Source organism: Tursiops truncatus, chromosome 1 (genome assembly GCF_011762595.2).
Source record: "Tursiops truncatus isolate mTurTru1 chromosome 1, mTurTru1.mat.Y, whole genome shotgun sequence".
NCBI classification, from domain to species: domain Eukaryota; kingdom Metazoa; phylum Chordata; class Mammalia; order Artiodactyla; family Delphinidae; genus Tursiops; species Tursiops truncatus.
Window position 1 is genome coordinate 171,640,935 of NC_047034.1, and position 24,287 is coordinate 171,665,221.

General features: G+C 46.1%; 1 protein-coding gene across 7 annotated transcripts in view; it reads left to right on the forward strand.

Moving 5' to 3' along the window:
• Positions 1–6,411: 6,411 nt before the first annotated feature.
• ZBTB17 (zinc finger and BTB domain containing 17) overlaps positions 6,412–24,287 on the forward strand; it is a 30,489-nt gene continuing 12,613 nt past the window's right edge. For 4 of the 7 annotated variants that reach the window (XM_033842743.2, XM_073795525.1, XM_033842723.2 and 1 more), the window contains exon 1: positions 6,417–6,541. In XM_033842743.2, coding sequence (XP_033698634.2) covers positions 6,535–6,541 — 7 coding nt within the window. In that variant the 5' untranslated portion in view covers positions 6,417–6,534. Of the gene's footprint in view, positions 6,542–8,688; positions 8,776–24,287 lie in introns of all 7 variants that reach the window. The other 3 variants (XM_073795515.1, XM_033842791.2, XM_033842748.2) reach the window with 1 other exon arrangement.

Genomic DNA, 24,287 nt, shown 5'->3' on the forward strand with positions numbered 1-24,287 from the left:
GAGGACCAAACGTTTTATATTTACCAGCTCCGGATCCGCTGAGTGAATTCCACCACGAGCCACAGGAACTGGCTTGGAGCAGTTGGGGGATTGCTTTGATCAACGGGGTTATGTCAACAGGGTTGCTGTCGGGTCACTGGGAGGTAGGCCTTCTACCAAACAGATGCTGTTTCCTCCAACTCCAGCTGCTTCCTCACTTGAGACAAGCCTTGGAACCTTCTCATCCAGGCCTCAGTTTCCCAAACCTCAGTCATTCTCTGGCTGCATTCCCAGTTTTCAGTTGTTTTTAGTTTTGCTTCTTTTCTACCTAAGAACTATATGGAATACTGCTGACAATATGTCCATGTCTTAGTCGGTTCAAGCAGTGATAGACTAGGCGAGTTAAACCACAAACGTTTGTTTCTCACAGTTCTGGATGCTGGGAAGTCTGAGATCAAGGCGCCTATAGATTTTAGTGTTTGGTAAGGACCTGCCTACTGGTTCATAGATGGCTGTCTTTCTACTGTGTCTTCACCTCACAGAAAGTGCAAGAAAGCTCTCTGGGGTCCCTTTTACAAGGGCACTAACCCCATCATGAGGGCTCCACCTTACCTAGGGTCAGTATCCTGTTTTTCTCCATCCTGGATCCCTTCAGGTTGCACTGTTGGGGTGGCTGCATTGGCTGGTGGCCTGATGGCTGCAACATCCTTTGTTTACTGTTATGGCAGGTGACATTCTTTGTCCACAAGAGGAAACTTGGTATGGCTTCATTAAACAGAAACAGTAGTACTACTATAAATAAGTAACTATGTATGGTAGAAGATGGTACCCCAAAGATGTCCATGCCTTAATCCCCAGAACCTGTGAAAAATGTTACCTTACACAGCAAACGCATCTTTGCAGGTGTGATTAAGGGTATTCCAATTCTGACACCAGTTCTGATGTGTTTTGTTTTGTTTTGTTCCACATTACCAACCAATTAATTCATTTCTGACATTACCTACCTGGAGATAGCTTCACATCTCACAGGCTAAGAGTTCAGTCCTACAAGACTGCCTGTCACAGACATCAATCACAAGTCCTGGTTTGTCACCTGTGCTTCTGACCTACAGATGGGAGGGTCCCACAATGCACTCCTTGGATTCGATTAGTTTGCTAGAGCTGATCACAGAACTCAGAGAAACATTTTACTTACTAGATTACTAGTTTGTTATAAAAGAATATAACTGGGCTTCCCTGGTGGCGCAGTGGTTGAGAGTCCGCCTGCCGATGCAGGGGACGCGGGTTTGTGCCCCGGTCCGGGAAGATCCCACATGCCGCGGAGCGGCTGGGCCTGTGAGCCATGGCCGCTGAGCCTGCGCGTCCGGAGCCTGTGCTCTGCAACGGGAGAGGCCACAGCAGTGAGAGGCCCGCGTACCGCAAAAAAAAAAAAAAAAAAGAATATAACTCAGGAAGAGATGCACAGGCGAGGTATGTGTGGAGGGCTAGGAGCTTCCACACTGTCTGAGAGCGCCACTTTTTCCCAGTCTCCACGTGTTCACCAACCCAGAAGCTCTCCAAACCCTGTTCTTTTGGGTTTTAATGGAGGTTCGTTACATAGGCACGACTGATCAAATCACTGGCCTTTGGTGGCCATCAGTCTCCATCCCCGCTCACATCACAGAGGTCAGTGGGTCGGTGGAACTGACAGTTCCAACCCTCTAATCACGTGGTTGGTTCTCCTGCCCACATTCTTAGGTGACACAGGGGCTTTCCAAAAGTCACCTCATTTACATAACAAAAGACACCCTTTTCACTCTTCTGACTTGGGAAATTTCAAGGCTGTTAGGAGCTCTGTGCCAGGAACCAGAAGACCAAATATATATTTATTTAAATATATATATTTATCAGAGGTGTGGACTTTGAGATAGGGATATTGATCTGGATTATCTGAGTGAGTTCAATCTAATCACACTAGTCCTTACAATTGGAGACCTTCTCCTGGCTGGGTTAGAAAGAGATGTCACAGGGACTTCCCTCGTGGCGCAGTGGTTAAGAATCTGCCTGCCAATGCAGGGGAACGGGTTCGGGCCCTGGTCCAGGAAGATCCCACATGCCGCGGAGCAACTAAGCCTGTGGGCCACAACTACTGAGCCTGTGCTCTAGAGCCCGTGCTCAACAAGAGAAGCCACCACAATGAGAAGCCCGCGCACCGCAACGAAGAGTAGCCCCCACTCGCCGCAACTAGAGAAGGCCCGCACACAGCAACAAAGACCCAACGCAGCCAAAAACAAATATGTTCAATAAATTTAAAATAAAAAGAAAGGAAGGATAGGGACTTCTTTGGCTGTCCAGTGGTTAAGACTCCGCATTCCCATTGCAGGGTGCACGGGTTCCATCCCTGGTCAGTGGGGAGAACTAAGATCCACATGCCTCACAGTGCAGCCAAAAAAAAAAGAAAGAGGGGCTTCCCTGGTGGTGCAGTGGTTGAGAATCTGCCTGCTAATGCAGGGGACACGGGTTCGAGCCCTGGTCTGGGAGGATCCCACATGCCGCGGAGCAACTAGTCCCGTGAGCCACAACTAGCGAGCCTGCGCATCTGGAGCCTGTGCTCCGCAACAAGAGAGGCCGCGATAGTGAGAGGCCTGCACACCGCAATGAAGAGTGGCCCCCGCTTGCCACAACTAGAGAAAGCCCTCGCACAGAAACAAAGACCCAACACAGCAAAAATAAATTAATTAATTAATAAACTCCTACCCCCAATATCTTAAAAAAAAAAAAGAAAGAAAGGAAGGATATCCTAAGTACACTTAGCAAAAGTTAACTGTTGAATCTGGGTAATAGGGGTATAGAAAATATTTCATTACTTTCACTACGCTTGTGTACTTTAACAAAGTTTTCAAAATGAAAAGGAATTTAAAAGTGTATGTCAAGGATGTGTGCCGAGGATGTCTGTGAAGAGTAAAGGAAACCATTACATGAAAAGTGAGCAGAGAAAAAAAAAAGTAGCATTTATAAATTAATACACTGTTATATAATTCATGATTTTTAAGCTGTTTATAATCAAAATGATAAACTAAATTGTATAAATAGACATTTGTCAGTTTATCTACAGTGCTTCAAGTTTACATCCACAAGCTGGCCAACCAGTTTAAAAAAATCTCCTTATTGGGAAAATGCAAGGTAGCCCATGTGTAAATAGTGACTGAGCTTTGGGAAGACTTTAGGGTAGGGGGTGGATGAGGTTTAGGCCGGAGACTTTGGAGATGGTGACGGGACCTGTGTCTCACTCTGGGGGCTAAGGGGAAGAGGGGGTTAGAGGGGGAGGAGCTCAGGGTGAGGGGGCCAGTTAGTAATACACTGGAGGAATGGCCCCTAGTGAGAAACCAGGAAAGTCAGTCCTTCACTCATTCAATCAACACACGTATACTTACTCCCATGTATACAACCACCCTGCCCAAATTTTTGCACTTCTTCCTCTCTATTACTCTAAAGAGTTTCCATCATCTCACCGTCATTTAATGAAGACCACTATGGGGTCCAGATTTTATTCAACCAACTGTGCTGTTAGAACCATTCTCAGCTGGAACATTAAAACACCCAAATCTCTGTAATGTGCATTTGTATCGAGACATTCTGCCAAGTCTAATGTAATCTCCCTTCCTCCTGGACCTAGCACCTTTAGAATCCAGTTACACCTATATTCCCCAGGTTTCAGCTCATTTATTAGTTAAGGTGCTCTCTCTCTCTCTTTCTTTCTCTTCCTCCTTCCCTCCCTCCTTCCTTCTTTTCCTTCCACCCCCCTTCCCTTCCCTTCCTTTCCTTCTTTCTTTCTTGTGTGTAAACCATCTCCATAGCCAGACTCTATGCTTGTTCCCTGGGGCATTTTGGAATTAGACTCTTTTTATAGATCTGGAGACAAATGAAGGATGGTGGAGTGGTCTCTGAAAGGAACCAGCATCTCCTTGCAAAATAACTTCCTACTATGAGGTTATTACATGCTCTCCAGGGAAAGCAGGACCAGCCCATTCCATGGGAGGAGGGACTGCTTCTGTGGCATGGGAGTTTCACTGAATTCTGGATTTGGGGAGTCAGGGGACTCAGTCATCTGCATCCACCCAAACATCCCCATTTCGATTCCTAAGTGTCCCTTGTTCCCAGTCAATGCATCTGGCCCGTTGCAGTTATACTGCAATTATATTACAACTTACATTGCAATTATATTGGAGTTTAGCAACTCACAGGATCAGCTCCGTCCAATTTTTGACTGCATAAACCCTGTGGCTACAAGAGATGAGAAAACATATTTAGAGTAATCAGGAGTGGGCCCTGGTTCTCTGGCTCTGTCTTGAGCTGAGAATTTAAACCCTAAATATTTCTTTTTTGAAACTCTTCAGTGTAATTATAAACAGCCAGTTCACCCCACAGTCCTTGTGGTCCTCACTCTCACCATAATGGTCAGTTGTAGCAACTGCTCCATCTACAGCCTTACCTTCATTAGGCACTTTCCTCTAGGCAACAATACTTATTGTGATGAATGGTAAGTTATGTAACTATTTTTTGCCTGCATGAAATAGACTAGATCTGCATCACCTTCAAACTTAATGCCCTGATTTCCATCTTTGAGCGTCAGTTTCCTGCAGAAATAGAAACATTGCTGGACTTTCTCTTTAATTAAACTTTTTATTTTGAAATAATTGTAGGTTCACATGCAATTGTAAGAAACAATACAGAGCAATTCCATCCCCCTCTCCATCCTTTACCCAGTTTCCCCCAATGGTAACACCTTGCAAAACTGTAGTACAATATCACAACCAGGATATTTATATTGACATAGTCAAGGTACAGAACATTTCCATCAATGCAAAGATCCCTTACCTTGTTTCTAAGCTTATTTTAACTAGAAATGGATTTAATACAGAGAATTAAATGTTTACAAACTTACTGGAGGGGCTGAAAAAATGGTCTCTAGACTGGGCTTTTATTAATGGCTCCCAGAATACCATTGAACTCACCAGTTAGGAGCTATTACTTCTGCCACAATCAGGAAGATGGGGAATTGAGAGGCCACCCCTGAGATTATTGCACTCAAGAACGTATCACCACAGCAAGGGTCCATGGATCTAAATTTGGGACTAGAAGCTGGTTCCCAGGCACTAGAATGCTGAGTTAGGCTGGCAACATCTCACAGATGCTTCTGAACACTCATGAAGCTGGAGACTGGCCACAATGCACTGCTGCAACCCCCCACATTTGCATGACCTTTCTTGTCAGCAAAAATCAGCTAACATCAGCAGGCCAATGGCTACTCCCTCTCTTCCACCCTGCAAATCTTACCTACTGGCAGAACCATCTGTATCTGGGATTCTAACTGCTACTGAGTCTGGGAAATAAAATTTTAACTTTTTAAATTCTGGAAGGAATGGATGCCGAGTCTCAATTGACTACATCCAACACAGATGACTCAGAAGTAGATTTGCATGCTTAGTATTGGGAAGACAGGAGAGTTCCTATCAGATTTGCTATCATTTTCCTGTAAATGAAAGGGTGAAGTCAACTGCTGCTGAGTTTTTTAGTTTCTCTAGTTATTGTGAAGAGAGGAGCAGTCAATTGGCCAGACTGACATTTGCTGAAGTCCCTCTTAAGGCTGGCAGTCATGGATTTGTAGGGAACAGTCTGTCCCACTGGGTACTTTCTCCAATTGTGTTTGGCTGTTTAGGTGTCAGCAAAGGGAAAAGGAGCAGTTGGATTCACCCAGGGCTGAAATTTTTACCAAATCCATGTGACAAAAAGACAAAGAGCAAAGGAGTTTTGGATTGTGACAAGAGTGTTTTTAAAATTATGGATCATGAAAAATAAATAGGGTCGGAAGTGAAGAAAGGAGAAAGCCGAGGAACTGTTTGGAAGTAGAAAAGTCAATGGCCTGAAGGTGCTGAAAAGTTGGAAAGAGGCCACAGAGTGGCTGGTCACGTCTGCAGGCAGACTTTTGTTTCCAGGCACCCTCATTCACATCCAGGCTAATCCTGGATCTCCTCTAAACAGGGAAGCGGGCAGTGGTTGGCTCAGAAAGTAGAAAAACATAATCGTGGTTCTGCAGCTTTGATGCCACAACTAGGTTCACATCTCTGCTTCATCACTTGCAAGATGCGTGACAGCTGGCAATTCATTTACCCTGAGACTTCGTTTTCCCTTCTTCAAAAGGGAAACAAAAACATCGTATGTTGGTGCGAGGACTTGAGATAATGCACATAAAGCGCTTAACACAGTGCCTGGCACACAGTAAGCTCTGAACACGTAGGAGCTGTTATTGTGATATTTGGAATAGAAAACCAAGAAACGGTTACAAGGCGAACAATTCTAAGTGTAGAAGTAACTGTTATTACAGTAGGCGCATGCGCCTGTCCACGAGCTTCGGCTAGGGCGAACGCTGCGCATGCGCCGGAAGTTGCAGACGGGAAGCCAGCGAGGTCGGTTCCGCCCGACTCCAACATGGCGGCGCCCTTTGTCTGCTCTGAAGTGCTGTCCCCGGCCTCCTCGCTGCCGTGATGCACCTCCCTCTGCGGTGGGGTCCAGGACATGGCAGGTGAGGGTCAGCAAGCATCCGGGGCCGGAGGAGTCCCAGGAGTTGGGCGGAGGCGGCGCAGGATGGGGCGCGGCGGGACGCCGGGGACGGTTGTGTGGGGGAGGGGAGGGAAGTGGTCTGAGAAGGGAACCCGGACTGAGGGGACCCCACAGGACAAGAGGGTGCGGGGCAAATGGGTGGGGGGCGCCGCCCGGCGAGCGGGCGGGGAGTGGGCGGGCGGACCGGACCCGCCGTCCCGGCGAGGGAGCGCGAGTCGCCTCCGGGCTGGGTGACACCCCAGCTGGTAGCATCTCCGCCCCCGCCGCCCGGCTGTCACCGCCCCTTGACCCCGCGCGCCGCAGCTGGTGGGCGTTCTGAGGCCGCGAGGTGGCGGGGTGCAGGCGTAGTTCTCTTTGGCCGGCGGGGCCCGACGGCACAAGCCTGTCAGGGCCTAGGAGGAGCTTGACGTGTAGGAGGCCGACACTGCCCCTGTATAAGATTATTTCATTCATTCGTTGGTTCCACAGACAGTGGTTCAGCTCTTGATAGGTTCTGGGGATAGAGAGAGTGATCCGGACTGGCATAGTGGTTAAAAAGTTTAAACTGTGGAGCCTGGCAGCCAGGTTTGAATCCCGACTCTGTGCTTGCAACTGTGTCCTTCGTTAGTCTCTCGCTCCCTGTCACGGTTTCCTCATCCTTAAAGCAGAGTTGAGAATAAAATCTGCTTCCTAAGATGGTTATAAAGATTAAATGAGGTAATAGGTGTAAAGTACTGAGAATGCTTACTGGCACAAAGTAAACGCTGTATGTGTTTGTTGCTGTTATCTTTCGTATTCACATCACCACCCAGAGCTCAGAGATTCATGTGGGAGACATACAGATACATAGGCAATTCTGATATGATGGAAGAAAAGCAGAAAAGTTCTTGCTCTGGAAACACTGAGTAGAGGCACCTCACTCAGTCTAGGCGAATCCAGGGAGGCTTCTGTTCCCCAGGAAACTGAGACCTGAAGGATGCTTGGGGAGCACGGGCAGGAAAGAGGGAGAGTATTCTCAGTTGAAGATAGAGTTTGTGAGAAAGCTGGGAAGCCAGTGTAATAATTAAATGAAGTTCTCTGCCTAGAGACAGAGATTAGAGGTAAGACTAAAGAGGCAGTCTGGTCTGGTCCTAGGGGGCCCTCCCCACTTTTCTTTTTTTTTTTGGCCAGCATGCGGGATCCTTAGTTCCCTGACCAGGGATCGAACCCATGCCCCCTGCAGTGGAGGCAGTAGAAGCCGGAGTCTTAACCACTGGACCACCAGGGAAGTCCCCTAGAGGGCCTTTTAAACTTAGCTGTGGACTTGAAATTTTAGGTTAATGGGACTTCATTTAAAAGTCAGATTTGTGGGCTAGAAAGATCACTCTAGTTAAAGAACGTATTAAAGGGAGTGGGCCCGGAGGCCAATTAAGAGGTTACTAGAACTATCAGGTGAGAAACGAGGGTGGACTTGAGTTAGATTAGAGGCAGAAGGGTGGGGAGAGATGTTTTGGAGGTAGACTTGGCCAAAGTTGGTGATTACTTAGATGAGGGGTTTAGAGGCAGGGAGGAGTCAGGTTGACTCCACATGTTTGGCTGGTGGCTGGTGGTGCGGCTCAGTGGGATAGGGGGCAGGATGGGGGGCAGGTCTGAGGAGGGAAGATAAATTTCGTTTTGAACATGTTGAAAGTAGGTGCCTGTAAAACGTCCAAGTGGAGCTGTCCAGTGGTGATCTAGCATCCAGCGAAGGTCACTAAAGTTGTGGGCAGGGATGTGTCACCTGGGTGAGGGTCTGGAATGAGAAGTACGGTGTCCGGGACATCCCGGAGGAATGCTAACGCTGTAATGATACTTGGACACAGCCTCATTGCTTTTGCTTGTCGACCTCGTGTTATGTCTTTCGGTCAGCAGGCGTTCCTGAGCGTAGGGAATGGCACTGGCTTTATTGATCTTTGTGTCTCAGATGTCCAGCACAGGGGCTGGCGTGCAGCAGGCCAGTAACAATCCAATTTAACGCTTACTGAACACTTTGTGCCAGGCTCGGTGCTCAGTGCTCTGCATTTGCCTGTGTTTGGTGGATGGAAGGGCAGCTCTTAGGGAGCAGATACCTTGCAGTTTCTCATCAGTTTTTCCACTTGGTCTTCGATTCAGGTAATGAGCTGGAGGAGGAGCGCCAAGCTGGAGTTGCCCCAGACAAACTGTCAGAACAGAGTAGCCTGGGCTACTTGGAAATCTGAGGTATGTCTGTAATACTCAAAGATGAAACAAACCAGGAGGTCAGTTTGTTTGTCCTTCTTCTCTAGGCTCAATGTGATTCAAATCACCCTTTCAAGATAGCTTTTTCTTTAAAATTATACAGTAATGACAAAATCCTAGTTAGTTTGGTTGGGAGAATGTTGGTAACATTATTGTCGTTTTACTAACAAAGATCATGCTAGGTTAATCCCTGGGCAATGTTCACACCTTGTTTTAAGTAAGTGCAAACCAAAATGCTCCAAAATACGGTGGCTGAAAGGAAATAGAAATTTATTCCTCGCTCCTTCACAGCCTGGAAGTAGGCAGTCAGAGCTGGTCAGGGCAGCTCACTCTGTTCCACGAAGTTATCCAGACACAGGGTTTCATTGATCATGTGGCTCTCCTTGCTCAAACCCAGTCTTCCATCTCATGGACTAAGCTGGCTGCTCTAGCTCCTGCCATCACGGATGCACTCTGTCTGGCAGAGAGGGAAAGACAGAGTGGGGAGCACACGCTCATTCCTTTTAAGGTTCTAATGTTTAGAGATACATATTTTTGTACAGTGTGTCCCCAAACACAAGCATCTGGTGTACAACCAAAGGAGGAATCACGACTATTCCAGTGCTAGAGAGAAAGCTGGCTGACGGAACCTGCTGTGTCCCCAGTGTGACTAGATTGCTGGCTTTGGGGGTTGGGCCCAGCCCAAGGGAAGTCCACTGCACTGGTGAAAGAGGGTGGGGTGTGTTTCCCAGGCCTCTGGGTCTCCAAGGCAGGCTCCCCTGGCTTTGGGTAGTTTGTGTTGCTTGGGCCCAGGGAGTCCAGGCTTGTTTACTCATTCAGTGTTTTCTGTGCCTGACGTGTCAGACACTGCGTTGGGGGCTCGGGATGTGAAGATAAGTGAGACTGGATCCTGGGAGCAAGGAGCTCTTAGCCACATGGGTGATCACAGTACAACGCAAGGAACACCACAGATACCTGTTCAAAAGTGTGTGGTGTACAGAAGGAGGATGACTGACGTTGGAAGGCTGTACTGAGGTGGTGAAGATTCAGAGTACATAACATGTTTTGGATTGATAACTATAAAGGTCCCCTCAGATAGAGGCGGCAAGGACTCTGGAGTTGGGTGTGAATCCCTGCTTCCCTGGTTAGTGGCTCTCTGTCCTGAGGGTCAGTTACTTCATTCCTCTTCCTCAGTTTCCTCATCTGTAAAATAGGGATAACAATGTTTACTTCAGAGAACTGTTTTGAGAATTATGTGAGGTCAAGCAAGTAATTCACGGGATCTGCTGTGAACATGTCAGTTCCCTCCTGCTGCAAGGTGTGGGGTGGTTCGAAGCCAGAGAGACACGTTAGGATTGCGGTTGAAGAACACCCAGACCGATAGGGAAGCCAGGTTGCGGTCTGTCCCTCTCGAGGCAGGAATTATCCAGGTTGTACTCAGAGGATCAAGGACTGCCCTGTGCACTCCCTGTTTTTCTCAGGAGTTCCACCAATGTTCTAATTAAAGTTGTCAACCTGGATTCTCAGAGACCATATTCTGAAAGCTCTGGTGAGGGGTCCTTTGGGAAGGAAAGGATTCCCTCTGCCTGGTTAACTCCTTCAAGCTCAAGTGCTTCTGGGAAACCTTCTCCCAGCCCTACTCACCCCTGCACCCCCGCCCCAGCTGAGTTTGGAGCCCCTCCTCTGTGATTTCTTAGCATCCTGCAATGACCTTGCAGTACTTTTTTTTTTTTTTTTTTGGCTGTGTTGGGTCTTTGTTGCTGTGTGCGGCCTCTCTCTAGTTGCCGCAAGTGGGGGCTACCCTTCGTTGTGGTGCGTGGGCTTCTCATTGCGGTGGCTTCTCTTGTTGTGGAGCACGGGCTCTAGACACGCGACTTCAGTAGTTGTGGCGCGTGGGCTCAGTAGCTGTGGCTCGCGGGCTCTAGAGCGCAGCCTCAGTAGTTGTGGCGCACGGGGTTAGTTGCTCCGCAGCATGTGGGATCTTCTTGGACCAGGGCTCGAACCCATCTCCCCTGAATTGGCAGGCGGATTCTTAACCACTGCACCACCAGGGAAGCCCCTCGGAGTACATTCTTACCTCCTATGATGATCATAGGTTTTCTTGCCTGTCTCCCTGTGAGACCACCAGCAGCTCGTGGGCAGAGACAGGGTCTTATTTCTCCTGGTATTCCCACTGTGTAGGTCATTTCCTGGCACGCAGTTGGTGCTCAGTAAACATTGTTGGATGACTGGATGATCGGCCAGTGGGGCTGGAGAGACCTCCAGTGTGATGAGGGTTTGGCATACTATTAATGAAGAGAGGACAACCCAATGGTTTATTTGGTGTTTGGGTGTAATATGGGATGTGGACATGGTAAACTATGACCTAAACTATGAGAGTCTAGGTCAGAGATAGTTTCTCTGTCTTTCTTTTTCCAGTAGAGCAGGGTTTCTCAGCGTCGACATTATTGCCATTTGGGGCTTAGTGAGTCTTTGTCTTGGGGGCCGTCCTGTGCACAGGATGCAAGTAGCATCTCTGGCCTCTGTCCACAGATGCCAGTAGCCCCCACCTGCCTCCAAGTATGGCAGCTGACAATGTCTCCAGAGGAGGCTGTACGTCTCCTGGGGCAAAATTGCCCCCAGCTAAGAACCCCTGAGGTACAGGGTGCTGGTTAGAAGCATGAACTTCTAAGCCAAGCATACCTGAGCTGGTCCTTATACTTACTAGCTGTGTGCCTTTGGGCAAAGTACTTGACCTCTCTTAAGCCTCCACTTCCTCGGGTGTGAAGTGGAGATAATGATGACCTCACACTAACTTTATTGGGTGGAATTATTAATGAGGTAATGCATGTAAAATGCTTAGTCAAGTCCTTGACTCCGTAATTGGTAACCAGCATTATTATGTGTTAGGAGAGGATGACCCTGTGAGGGTCAAGAAAGAAAGTGTGCAGAGTTGAGGAAGAAAAAAATGTTTAGGACAGGAATACATGCATGAGGTCCCAAAATCAGAAGGTTCTAACAAAAGTACTGGGGAAAGTAAGTCACCCTCCCACGCCTGACCCGGTTCCCCTCGCAGATAACTATTAACAGCGTTTGTGTGTCGTGCCCGGGCTCTTCTGTGCATATATATGTCTGTATGTATATATAAGGAAGACCATTTTTAAGTGCCAAATGGCTTGATTTCGTTGCACGTATACTGAACCTTCCATTTAGAACGCTGAAAGGGCAGCCTCTGTGGGCAGAGCTTCAGTTTTAACAGTTTGCCACAGAAGAGAGCAGGTGGCCCACTCTCTACCGTCCTGGAATTCCCCCAAGATGGCGCCGCGTGGGTGGCACGGAGGTACTCAGACATGGTGTCTGTCAGGGTAACAGACACCACAAAAGGGAGGGACCCCAACCTTAGAGGAAATGAAAAACTCCCAGTACCTTTTGTGCACAAAGCATATTGTCCTGGAGACCATGCTCTACCTCGTCTGCTGGCCACATTTTTAAATGATGGAAATCATAGAGGTCACAAAGAGTAGGCATTTTAGCACCGAGTGCTTTCAGCATTTGCTGCAGATGTGTGTGTTGAGTGTCAGCATAGGTGCCTGGCACTCTCGGAGGTCCTCATGGGTGTCAGTAGCTCAACAGTCCAAGGACCAATTAAGGTTGACCTCAATAATGTAGTCACAGATACGTACAGAAAACCAGAGCATGGGCTCTTCCATTCAAACCTGCTTGTTATGAATTGGAGAGATCAGCCTTGAGCTTCAAAGGAAGGAAGCAAAGGGCATGGTTAGAATTGAGAGTTGTTCACTCATGTCTAAACCGCAGAATGCAGAGCCTCAGAGGTGGCAATTCCAGCCGAGAGTAGGGACCTAGCCCGAAGGGAGGCTTGGTGGGTTCATTGTTACATCAAAAACATGCTCAGCTTCTGGTCTTAAAAGGTCTGGCAGCAGAACCTGTTCTCCTCACCCCACCCGCACTACTTCCTGTACTGGCCGATTAATCTAAGCAGTAATTTTCCTGTCCTGAATGGAAGGCTCCAGGGTTCAGTGGGAAGTTGTATCTCTCCAGCTTCGGCTTCGGAGCCAGGGTGGTGAAGCACTTCTCATTACTATAGTCTCAGGGCTGGGTGGGCCCCTGTCAGGGACTTTCCTGGTTTAGTGTAACTCAGTCAGCTGCCCAAGTTAATGCTTCAAATCATTGCTTAAAGTCAGAAGGAACATAGTTTAATTTTGTAAATTGTCTTTTTAAATATTGAGTAGATACAAAAGAATTCTGTACCGTATAAAGGAAAAGGATACAAGGAACACCCATGTACCCATCACCCAGTTTACAAAAAAGAATGTTACCATTACCTTTGGAGTGCCCCTCCCTGATCCTGTCCCATTCCCACCCCCCCCAATCACTGAATTTGGCTTTTATCATTCTCTTGCTTTTCTATTTTTTACTTTTTTTTTTTTTTTTGGCTGTGCCAAGCCTGCTTGTGGGATTTTAGTTCCTTGACCAGGGATTGAACCTGGGCCACAGCCGTGAAAGTTCTGCATCCTAACCACTGGACCGCCAGGGAATTCCCACCTCTAGCTTTTCTTTATAGTTTTACCGCATGTGTTTGTATTGCTAAGCAATGTATTGTTTAATTTTGCATGTTTTTGAACTAAATAAATCATTTTGTTATTTTTCAGTGATCTAAATTTTTTCCTTAACATATGTTCTTGAGATTAAGCCATGTTACATATAGGTGTATTTCATTTTCACTGATGAATTATGTTCCATTGTATGAGAACATATCCATTCTGTTATTGATGGACATTTGACTTGTTTCCAGTATTTTGCTGAGACAGACAGTGATGCTGTGACCATTCCTGGGACACATGTGTACAGCCTCTCAGGGTACATCCCTGGGAGGAGGACTGGATCACAGGGTGCGTGCATCTTCAATTTGACCAAATAACACCAAATAGTTTCCAAAGTGGTTTCCGCAATTTACGCTTCAACTGACAATTCTGTTTGCTTCACATCCTCCAAACAATGATATTATCACATTAAAAAATTTTTACTAACCTGTTGGAAGGTCAGTGATACCTTATATGGTTTTTTCTTTTTTAATAAATTTATTTTGTTTATTTATTTTTGGCTGCATTGGGTCTTCGTTGCTGCACACGGGCTTTCTTTAGTTGCGGTGAGCGGAGGCTAGTCTTCCTCGTGGTGTGTGGGCTTCTCATTGCGGTGGCTTCTCTTGTTGCGGAGCACGGGCTCTAGGCGCCCGGGCTTCAGTAGTTGTGGTGCACAGGCTTAGTTGCTCCGCGGCATGTGGGATCTTCCCAGACCAGGGATCGAACCTGTGTCCCCTGCGTTGGCAGGTGGATTCTTAACCACTGCTCCATGAGGGAAGCCCCCTCGTGGTTTTGATTTGCATTTTCATGATTATTAGTGTGTTGAGCATCTTTTCATGCATTAATGGATCATTCAGGTTTCAGCTTCTCTGAAACAACTGCTTAAATCTTTTGCTTATTTTTTTATTGAATTGTTTGTCTTTTTATTTATATGTAGACTTTTCTTCTTGTTTTTTGTTTTGATACTAATCCTTTGTCAGTTAGTTGTGTTGTAATTATCCACTTCCAGTTTGTGGCTTGTCTTGTCACTCTAGCTTTTTTTTTTTTAATGAAAAGAAATTCTTTTTTTTTACATTAATTATTTATTTGGCTGCGTTGGGTCTTTGTTGTGTTGTGTGGGCTTCTCATTGTGGTGGCTTCTCTTGTTGTGGAGCACAGGCTCTAGGCGCGCGGGCTTCAGTAGTTGTGGCACGCAGGCTCAGTAGTTGTGGCTCACGGGCTTAGCTGCTCTGCGGCATGTGGGATCCTCCTGGACCAGGGCACGAACCTGTGTCCCCTGTATTGGCAGGCAGATTCTTAACCACTGCACCACCAGAGAAGTCCCCAATGAACAGAAATTCTTAATTTTAATGTCATTTATCAATTTTTTAATAGCACTTTTTGTTTCTTTTTAAGAAGTTCCTACTTCAAGTTTATAAAGGTATCCCCCATATATTGTCTTCCAAACATTTTATGATTTTGCCTTTTACATTAAGTTCTTTAGTCTGTTTATAATTATTTTTGTGTATGGTGTGAGATAAGGAGCTAATTTCTGTTTCCTTTTTTTTTAAATAAGCACATCAGATTGTCCCAGTACTATTTATTGAAAGAATATATCCCTTTCTTGTGGGTCTTTAATGTCACCAGTAACCATTATCATACATCAGGTGTCCACAAATATATGGGTCTATTTCTGGCCTCTTTACCGTCTATTCTCTATCTGTGTACCAGTATCACACTACAAGTTTTCATATAATAATTCTTGGTATCTGGTTAGGCTTTGGCCCTTTGCTTTTCCATCTTCATTTTAGATTGTGCTTATCAAATTCATAAAAATTGTTGGAGTCTTTTATTAGAATTGCTTTGAATTTTATTAGAATTGAATTTATTACATATCAATTTGGGTAGAGTTGACATTTTTATGATATTGATCTTCTGATCCACGAATATGATATATCTCTCAATTTACATAACTTAGCAAATTCTAACTTTAGTCAGTGTCTTTACACTTTACTCTCAAGCAGTTAGGACCTTAATTCACTTTAATTCCTAACGCTCCCTCCTCAACTTTTATTCTATAGGTGTGTGTGTTCTTTTTCAATTTTAGAAGATGTCATTTGTTCAGTATTTGTTTAGATTTACTTATTTCTTACTACTTTAGTTGGTTCTCACTCCTTCTTGCATTTAATACTTTCATTCTGGGATCACTTTTTAGCTACCTGAAGTGTACCTTTTATAATGTGTTAATTTGGGCTGTAGTCCATTTGGGGGCCATCTAACGGTTACAGATTCTCCCAGGGAGAATTTTATACCCTTCCATTTGGTGCCAAGATTTCATATAGGCTTTTTCTGTGCCATCTTCTTTCCACTAAGATGTAACCCTTTGGGGCCAGCTTTATTCCGGAGGGCCCTCCCGAGAGACCTCCCTTCTTGGCGGCAGGGGGAGAACTCGAGCTCGCTCAGTTCTGCAAATGCCCTCGCTGCCCACCCTTATAGCTCCACTTGCTCTCTGGATTCCAGCCTTTGCTTAAGTTTGTTTCATCTGTCAGTATTCCTTACTGACTTGCCAGTTCTTCGATGCATTTTAAAAGATGTCAAACAATTTTTCTTCAGTATTTGTAGCCGTTTGTAATGCGAGCCAGCCAGCGTACCTGGTGTGCCATGCTTCCAGAAATTAAGATGCTTCAGAGTTTCAATTTTGTGTTTCATTTGGCAGCAACAAACTCTGCAGGTTAGAACTAAGACTTAGTAATGTTCACTTCTGACTTTTTTTTATAACATGTTTTGTGACACTGATTAGTATAAGGAAAGGGAGTTGGTAAGTGCCAATTAATGACAGAGAATTTGCCCTTTTGGGACAGACTAAGGACCTGGTGAACCCAGAATTCCGTGTCTGTCCACAGAAGTTTTGTCCTTGTTTAAAGTGAAAAGAGGACAGCTTGTAGAGTGTGGTGGACTTTGGCCTTGAATCTGGGCATGTCGTTGAGACCTGGGTCGGATGACATCTCCTCTAAGCCTCATTTTGCTCATCTGCACAATGGGGGTGATCATATTAATACCCTCCCAGAGGACTGTTGTGGGTATGGATGAGGTAGCATGTATATAGGAAACACTTTGCAGGCAGGTTGCCACAGCAGCTACTCCAGTTACTCCCTTAGTGGCCCCTGTTAGACATGTGCTCTCCACCGGTCGCTGCCCTTGGGAAACAGCGAGCCTACTATTTCTCTTGGCAGTAACCTCCCCTCAAGCATTTAGCATGGTGGGACTTATTATTAGCAAGACTGTGTTTTCTCTAGATGCAGTCCCACAGTCCCACCCACAGTCCTTTACCAGGACTCACGATTTCCTTACTGCTGGGTAATACCCCATCAGGCTGGGAAATTGTAGCCTCTGCATGGGACTGTCTGATCAGTTACTTACATCCAAGCATTAATTTGTACCTGTGAATGTATTTAGAACTTACATCGGTAGTGACAGGTCTGACCCAGTGTACCACCTTCTGCTTCTGCTCGCTGGGGACATACACTGACCTACAGTGGAAACTCAGTCTCTTCAGTCTTCGCCAGTTTGAAACTGGAAGTGGTAACTTGTACTTATTCATATTCGATTATTAGTGAGGTTGAACGTCTTTTTTCTGTATCGAGTATATTGACCACTCATATTTCTTCTTTTGGGAATTGCCTGTTCATTTCTCTGACTCATTTTTCTGTTGGGAGATTTTTTCTTGTTGTTTAATTTTAATAACAGCTTTATTGAGACAGTCACACACCATACAATTCACCTATTTTAAGTGTACAATTCAATGGCTTTTAGTTTATTCACAGAGTTGTGCAGCCGTCACCACCAGAACATTTTCATCGTCCCCAGAAGGAGCCCACAGCCCATTAGCAGTCACTCCCCATTTACCTCTATCTCCCCCAGACCTAGGCAACCACTTTCTATCATTATGGATTTGCCTGTTCTGGGCATTTCATATAAGTGGAATCACGCAACTTGTAGCCTTTTGTGGCTGGCTTCTTTCACGTAGCACAATATTTTCAAGGTTCGTTCAGGTTGTAGCACATATCAGTACTTTTCTTATTGTCAAATAATACTCTATTGTATGGATATACCACGTTTTATTTATCCATTCATTAGTTAATAGACATTTGGGCTGTTTTGACCTTTTGACTATTATGAGTAACGCTGCTGTGAACACTTGTCTACAAGTTTTGTGTGGATGTACGTTTTCACTGTTGACTAATTTTAAGAGCCTTTTATATATCAGGACTATTAACCCTTATTTTCCATATAGGCTGTAAACATTTCCCCCCAGTTTATATTTGCATTTGGGAAGTTGAGAAGATAAGGGTAGAAATGTGAATGAAACAGAACATTTAGGTTTCTGACCAGTCTTTCATACCCCTAAGAATTAAGTTTGTGTACCCTCACTTCCCCACCCTAGTCCCCATAAGCAGCCCCTTGGGGCTGGCCGGCTTCCTTACATGGCCGTGCGGGTGCGCTCTCTGTCTCTCTTTCTCTGTGTCTCTGTCTCTCAGCCTGCCTGCCCTAGAACCAGGCAGCACTTAGGGTGGTTTCCAAGTTTCTCTCAGAAGCTCGCACTTCAAAATAGCTGGCTGAAAAACCGCCAGGGTTGCAAGTCATCCAGTAAAAGGCCTCACGCTGCTGCAGGTGGTGGGTGGGAGGGGCAGGAGGTCCGCAGCACTGTTTCTTCAAGGGCCAGCGCTGGGGCCTGAGCTGCTTCTAATCCTCCCAGGGCTGCTGTCCAAACACTCTCTTCTGGAGCGACACTCAGCATCTGGATTTGAGTAGCCTCACAGTTTTAAGAAATCCTTGGAAATTGAGACATTGAATTCTTGACCACTTTCTGTCCAGGCCTATCTTAAGGTTTTGAGGTCTCCTAGAATATTCCTCTAAAATATCCTCTTACACATTTCGTTTTGCCCATTCAAGTTTTACAGAATATTAACTTTAGTTTAATCCTATTTGGAATAGTAAATGTACGACTTGATGTTGGCTTATATAGTTCATAGATGTTCGTATACAGTTTGTAGTTGATGTTCATGTCCTATATGTTCATATTCATAGTTCATGTTCATAGTTGGAAATCTTAAGATTTCCAATATAGGGAAAGTTTTAGATGAAAAAAAAAACTCTGCTAAATGCTAGATAAATATCTCATTTTCATTGTCATTCACATGGTGTCTGTTATACTTCAAATGCATGCATTTGTAGTCTTATTAATGAAATCATTTACTCAGCATTTATTAAATCTTAACAGTAGAAGGGACCTTCACAGTTACTAATCGTAATGAGGAAACAAACCCAGAAAAAGTCAGTCACATGAAACGCATGTGCTACCTTGAAGTCCATATACGTCTACCTCCTAATAATTAGTATTCAACCTACTTTTTTCTTTTGCTTTGGATTCTTGATCTTAACTAATACCATGGGACAACTAATCCTTCCTTTGGACTTGTTATAGTCTATCCTCTTCCTCAATGAAAGCCTCGTTGCTCCTCCAAAATCATCATGTTCTTTGTAGAAAGAAGTTAGCGGGACTTCCCTGGTGGCGCAGTGGTTAAGAATCCACCTGCCAGTGCAGGGGATACGGGTTCAATCCCTGGTCCGGGAAGATCCCACATGCCACAGAGCAACTAAGTCCGTGCGCCACAACTACTGAGCCTGCTCTCTAGAGCCCACGAGCCACAACTACTGAAGCCTGTGCGCTTAGAGCCCATGTTGCGCAACAAGAGAAGCCACCGCAATGAGAAGCCCTCGCACAACGAAGAGTAGCCCCTGCTCTCTGCAACTAAAGCCCGCACACAGCAATGAAGACCCAACACAGCCATAAATAAATAAATAACCTTTTAATTAAAAAAAAAGAAGGTAGCTTTTGCCTTCAAGTACAAAGCATCTCTGCCTTGCCTTATGGTTACGGTTGAGTGGAATAAGCATTGCAGTTTGCAGGGCCTTTTCCTGATCTTTTTTCAGGTTGAAGCTTTATCTGTCGTGGGTGCCTGGGTTACTGATGAGATTTTATGTCCATTTTAAAAGATAGGGCCAAGAGGAGAGCATTGGGTTCCCCATTTTCCTGTAATAGATCGATGTTGCTGGCATTGGTTTATATGTAGTCATATAAGAATGATGATGGGGCTTCCCTGGTGGCGCAGTGGTTGAGAGTCCGCCTGCTGATGCAGGGCACACGGGTTCGTGCCCCAGTCCGGGAGGATCCCACATGCCGCGGAGCGGCTGGGCCTGTGGGCCATGGCCGCTGGGCCCGCATGTCCGGAGCCTGTGCTCCGCAACGAGAGAGGCCACAACAGTGAGAGGCCCGCGTACAGCAAAAAAAAAAAAAAAAAAAACCCAGAAAGAATGATGATGGCCAGTGGCAGCTCTGTGAAGTGGAAACTTTTATTATCATCTGCATTTTACAGAAAGGGAATTGAGGTGCAGAGATTTAAGTACTCTTACCCCAGGGACTTAACCAGCTTTGGCTGGATTCCAAGGCAGGGGTTTTAACCGGGTGTGGGGAGTCAGTCAGCCCCCTGAGTGTGTGTGACTCTCCCAGGAGAGGACTTCAGTGCCTTCGAAGTGTCGGAGGGGTTCATCTGGGTCTGGAAAAGGCTACCAGCTGCTCTTCTAGGGGATTTTCCATTTTGTCCCCTTAAGGAATTTTTGCTCATCATGTTTTCCCGAGTGACACATTCTTTGTGCAAATTATCATAATTTTCCATTTCCCTTATGAGAAATTTTTCCTGTTGAGAAGTTTTCAGTCACCAAGTCTTGTAGAAAATGTCTGAAAGGTTTACGGTGAATAGAAACAAAGAAACTCTGACTTTGTGGACATTTTCTTTTTTTCTCTCTTTTTTCTTTCTTCCCTCCTTCCCTCCTTGTTTTACTTTCTCAGTTTTAATATTTTAATAGATAACATTTACAAATGGTAAAACAAAACAAACAAACAAAAAATCCAGAAAGGATACAGAGTGAAAAGTGTAAGTCCTTTCCACCCTTCCCTGCTGCTCTGAGGGGATCCCCGTTACCACTTTCTTGTTATGTCCCTCCAGAGATGTGGGCGTTTTCTTTGAAACGTGAGTAAGAGGTAGGAATTCTCAGCCTGGGATGTGGTTTTGGACAAGCAGCATGGCCCAGCTTCTCCCAGGAAGGGTCGGATACTAAATATTAAGGGATGTTGGGGCACTTGAGGAGTAATTGTGTTGGATTCTGGGCACCAGCCAGATCCTCCTGGTGCCAGCGGGGGGTGACGTCGTCCCATTCCTCACGTCCTGAGGGTCCAGCGCTGCGGGACTTCCTGAGTTGTTTTTCTGCTTCTGCCCTTGCCCCTTCAGCCTGTTCTCCATACTCATGCAGCCAGAGTGACCTTTCAGAAATGTGAGTCTGACCGTGGCTCTCTCTTGCTTAAACCCCTGGCGTGACTCCCATCAGCTGGGGATGAAGCTAAGTCCTGGTGTGATAGGTGTGGCCTCCAGCCTGTCCCTCCAGCTGCATTTCTCACCACATTTTCCACTCACTTGTTAATCTCATGATGTGAAGCGTGCTGTTCTCCCCCGGCCCAGTCCCCAAGCGTGCACACCACTCTCTGTCATGCATCCAACACCGTTGCTTGTGCTGATCTTTACCTGGACACCCTTCCTGCCTTTGTTCGTGTGTTTTTAGATGTACTAAGCACCACTTCCTTCCAGGTTGGCACTCAGCGGCACCTTTCAGCTCTCATCAGTGGGTAACAGTCTGGGTCTTTCTCTCCGGGGGAAGGTCCTCGAGAGTGGGTGCCCAGACAGCCTTGGCCTTACTCCCCTTGGAGCCGCCAGCTCCCAGCAGGGCACCCGCACTAGGTAGTGCTCTGCAGTTGACTTTAAAGTACTGTCCACTACCCTGTCCCCTCAGCCCACCACATGCAAAGATTGGACCCCGAATCCATCTATATTTAACTTGAGTGGGTGATTCTTCCCAGGCTTTCTGCCCTAAGTCACACAATCACAAAGACCTGACAGCAGAAGTTTGAAGCCAGGTAGGAACAAAGTCCATGTGCTTTTTTGTCACGTTGGACTAGAGTGTGGCTACTTTGGTCTCCAACTGCCTTCCCGAGGCCTTGACCAGCTGCCTTTTCCAAAAGCAGCTCTGCGATTCACTGGTAAAGGGACTTCACTGGGATAACCTGGTTTGTTTTGTTTTAATTAATTTTAATTAATTTGTTTTAATTAATTTTTCCTTGTTTGTTTCACTGTGTATCAGTCACAGACTTTGTTAGAGAAAAAATATCTAATTCTACTTTTGCCAAGATTTGTGCAATACTCCTTGTTATTTATCTTCTTTAATCCTCACAGCCATTGTGTATATGGTGGTTCTCCAATTTAACGGGTGAGCAATCTAGAACTCAGGGAAGCTTGCTCGAGCCCCCCTTGGTAATATTGGAGCCAGGATTCAAATGCATGTGCTTTGAGTCTGAGTCCATACGTCTTGTCTCTTCTTTATACAATAGTCTCTCCCAGGGTGGTCCCATTCCATCTTGTGGCAAAGACTAGAATGAAGTGAAGAGATCTGTTCAACCATCTCTGCTGTTGACATCTCAACCGTAGTTGGCCAAAACAGAACTCTTGCTTTCCTCCCACTAAACCTTTGCTCCCACAATCATTCCTCACCTCAGTCAGTGGCACTGCCACTTGGCCAGGCTAAAACCTTGGCCAGGTTTCTCAGGCTAAAAATTTTGGTGTCATCCTTGCCTCCTTTCTTTTCTCACAACCCACAGCTACTTGCTCAGCCATTATGTTGGCTCCACCAAAACATATCCCTAATCTGACTGCTTCTTTCCACCTCCACCTACGTGGAGGCCACCTCCCTCTCTTGCTTCTTTCCTGGTGTTCCTGTGTCCACGCTTGCCCCCTTGCAGTCACTCTTCTGCTCTCAACCCTCCTAGGGCGCCCCAGCATACTTAGAACTCCAAAGCCTAACTGGCCTCTAAAACCCTGAGTGATCGCAGCCTCTCCTGCTGCCAACCTTAGCGCTTCTCGTCCTCCCACTCGCCTCCTCCTTCTCAGGCACGCCAGCCCCTCTCGCCAAGGCCACACCCGTCTCAGGACCTTTGCATTTGCTCTGCCTTGTACCTACTGTAACGGTCCCTGGGCTTATGGTAGCACGGCTCACTCTTATTCTGGTCTTTGCTTAAATGTCACCTCCTCGAGAGAGGTCCTCCTTGACCTTCTCTTAGGTAGTTAATAGCCCCTGCCTCGGCTTGCTTTGGTTCTCTTCACAGCACTTAGTATGTGACATTATGTATTATATTGATTTATTACCTGTCTTCCCCGCCAGGCTCAAAGTGAGAATACTGCCCCTAAGGTGAGCACAGAGTAGGCACTCCTTAAATGCTTGAGAAATTCTTTGGCCTTTGTTTATATCTGTTTCTTAATTTATGGACTGAGGACCCCTGGGGGATGCAGTATGTATGAGTAGTTGTGCGGCTGTATCGCACCACAGATCTTCTGTGTATTAGGGGAGATTTATCCTTCACTTACATAGAACTGCTTCTCAAATACATGTTAGTGCTGTTGTGATTAATAGATGGGAAATTCATTTTTCATAGTGGTTTTTGTCTATATTTTTTCAGTTAACAAGCACCAAAAGTACAATGATCATTTCATGAGGGTCCACAGAATATTTTGACCTTGAGTTGGTCCTATTCAACAAGGCCAGGAATTGGTTCTATACCAGGCCTGTACCCCAACTTGATTTGAGGGCACAGTCCTAGGGTAGGTGCTATAAACAGCTGTAAGGAAGAAACAAGAAGTCGGCCTACCCAGCAATGAGTTTATTAAACTTGGTAGGGGAGTCCACCTACCAGTATAATTTCAGGCTGTGTCCATGTGCCACCACCACTCAGGGAGTACTGGGCAGAGGGGAGCAGGGGAGACGTTGGGAGAATGATCAGACCCCATGCCAGTCCCACATGGTCTGATTTTGTCTTTTTGGTAGCAAGGCCCTTGATTTATCCCGTGTCAAGCTTCAAGAGTCCCCAGAGCAAGTACTAGCATGATGGGTTCTAAACTGGCACAGGTGCTGGGCTACAGGACACACTTTCTTCAGGGCCAGCCAGCCTTCCCGCTCAGCCACGTTCCTAGAGCAGTAGGGTCCATCGGGGGTCAGGGAAAGGGATGTCCACTCCCTCTTCAGAAGTGTGGTTAAATTTAGAGATAGTACAAGTTGTATAGTTTGAAAAGCAAAGTCAATAGCACGGTTTAATTTTATATTCAGACATTATTTTTAGATTTAGAAAAAAGTCAGTGTTTTTTATAACACAAATTTCAAAGCAAACGGTACTGAATCTTGGCAGGGAGCATTCTGTAGAAGGAAGCAGTGCTTTTTCAGGGCGGGGCCACTATTCAGGAGAAGATGAAACGTTTGGGGCTGTTGGGAAGGGCTGAGTCAGGTTTGTGTGTTTTTACAAAGTGGAAATGGACTTCTAAAAGTTGGAGAAACACAAGCTTAATATAAGAGCTGTGTTTCCTGGGCAAGGAGGAAAGTTCCAGTACGGTTGGTTTTGTTGATATTTGCTTCTCTGCCACGTTGCGCTGAAAAGGGACGGGTTGTCACAGCAGGTGGCTTGGTGGAGTCGAGCAGGTAGCTTTCATGTTTGCAGGGCTGGCCTGCTGGGAACTTCCGTTCCCTTGGCCTGAGCTCGTGTACGCCAGGTTGTGTACACGAGCCACCAGTATTTCTGGAAAGTCAGGAACGCTGATCCCTGTCATCGCTCTCAGGTGCCTCGAGGCCCTTGGATGGCTGTCTCCTGTCCAGGCCTGCAACTGGCACAGCATGTTCTGGGAGCTGGGGACTGTTGTTCATCAAGATAGGAGGGCATCTCCTGGTGGTAGGCCAGTTGTTTCCTGGCTAATGGTTTCCCTCTGTGCAGCAGTTTGGAAATGCATGCAGTTCAGTGCTTGCTAA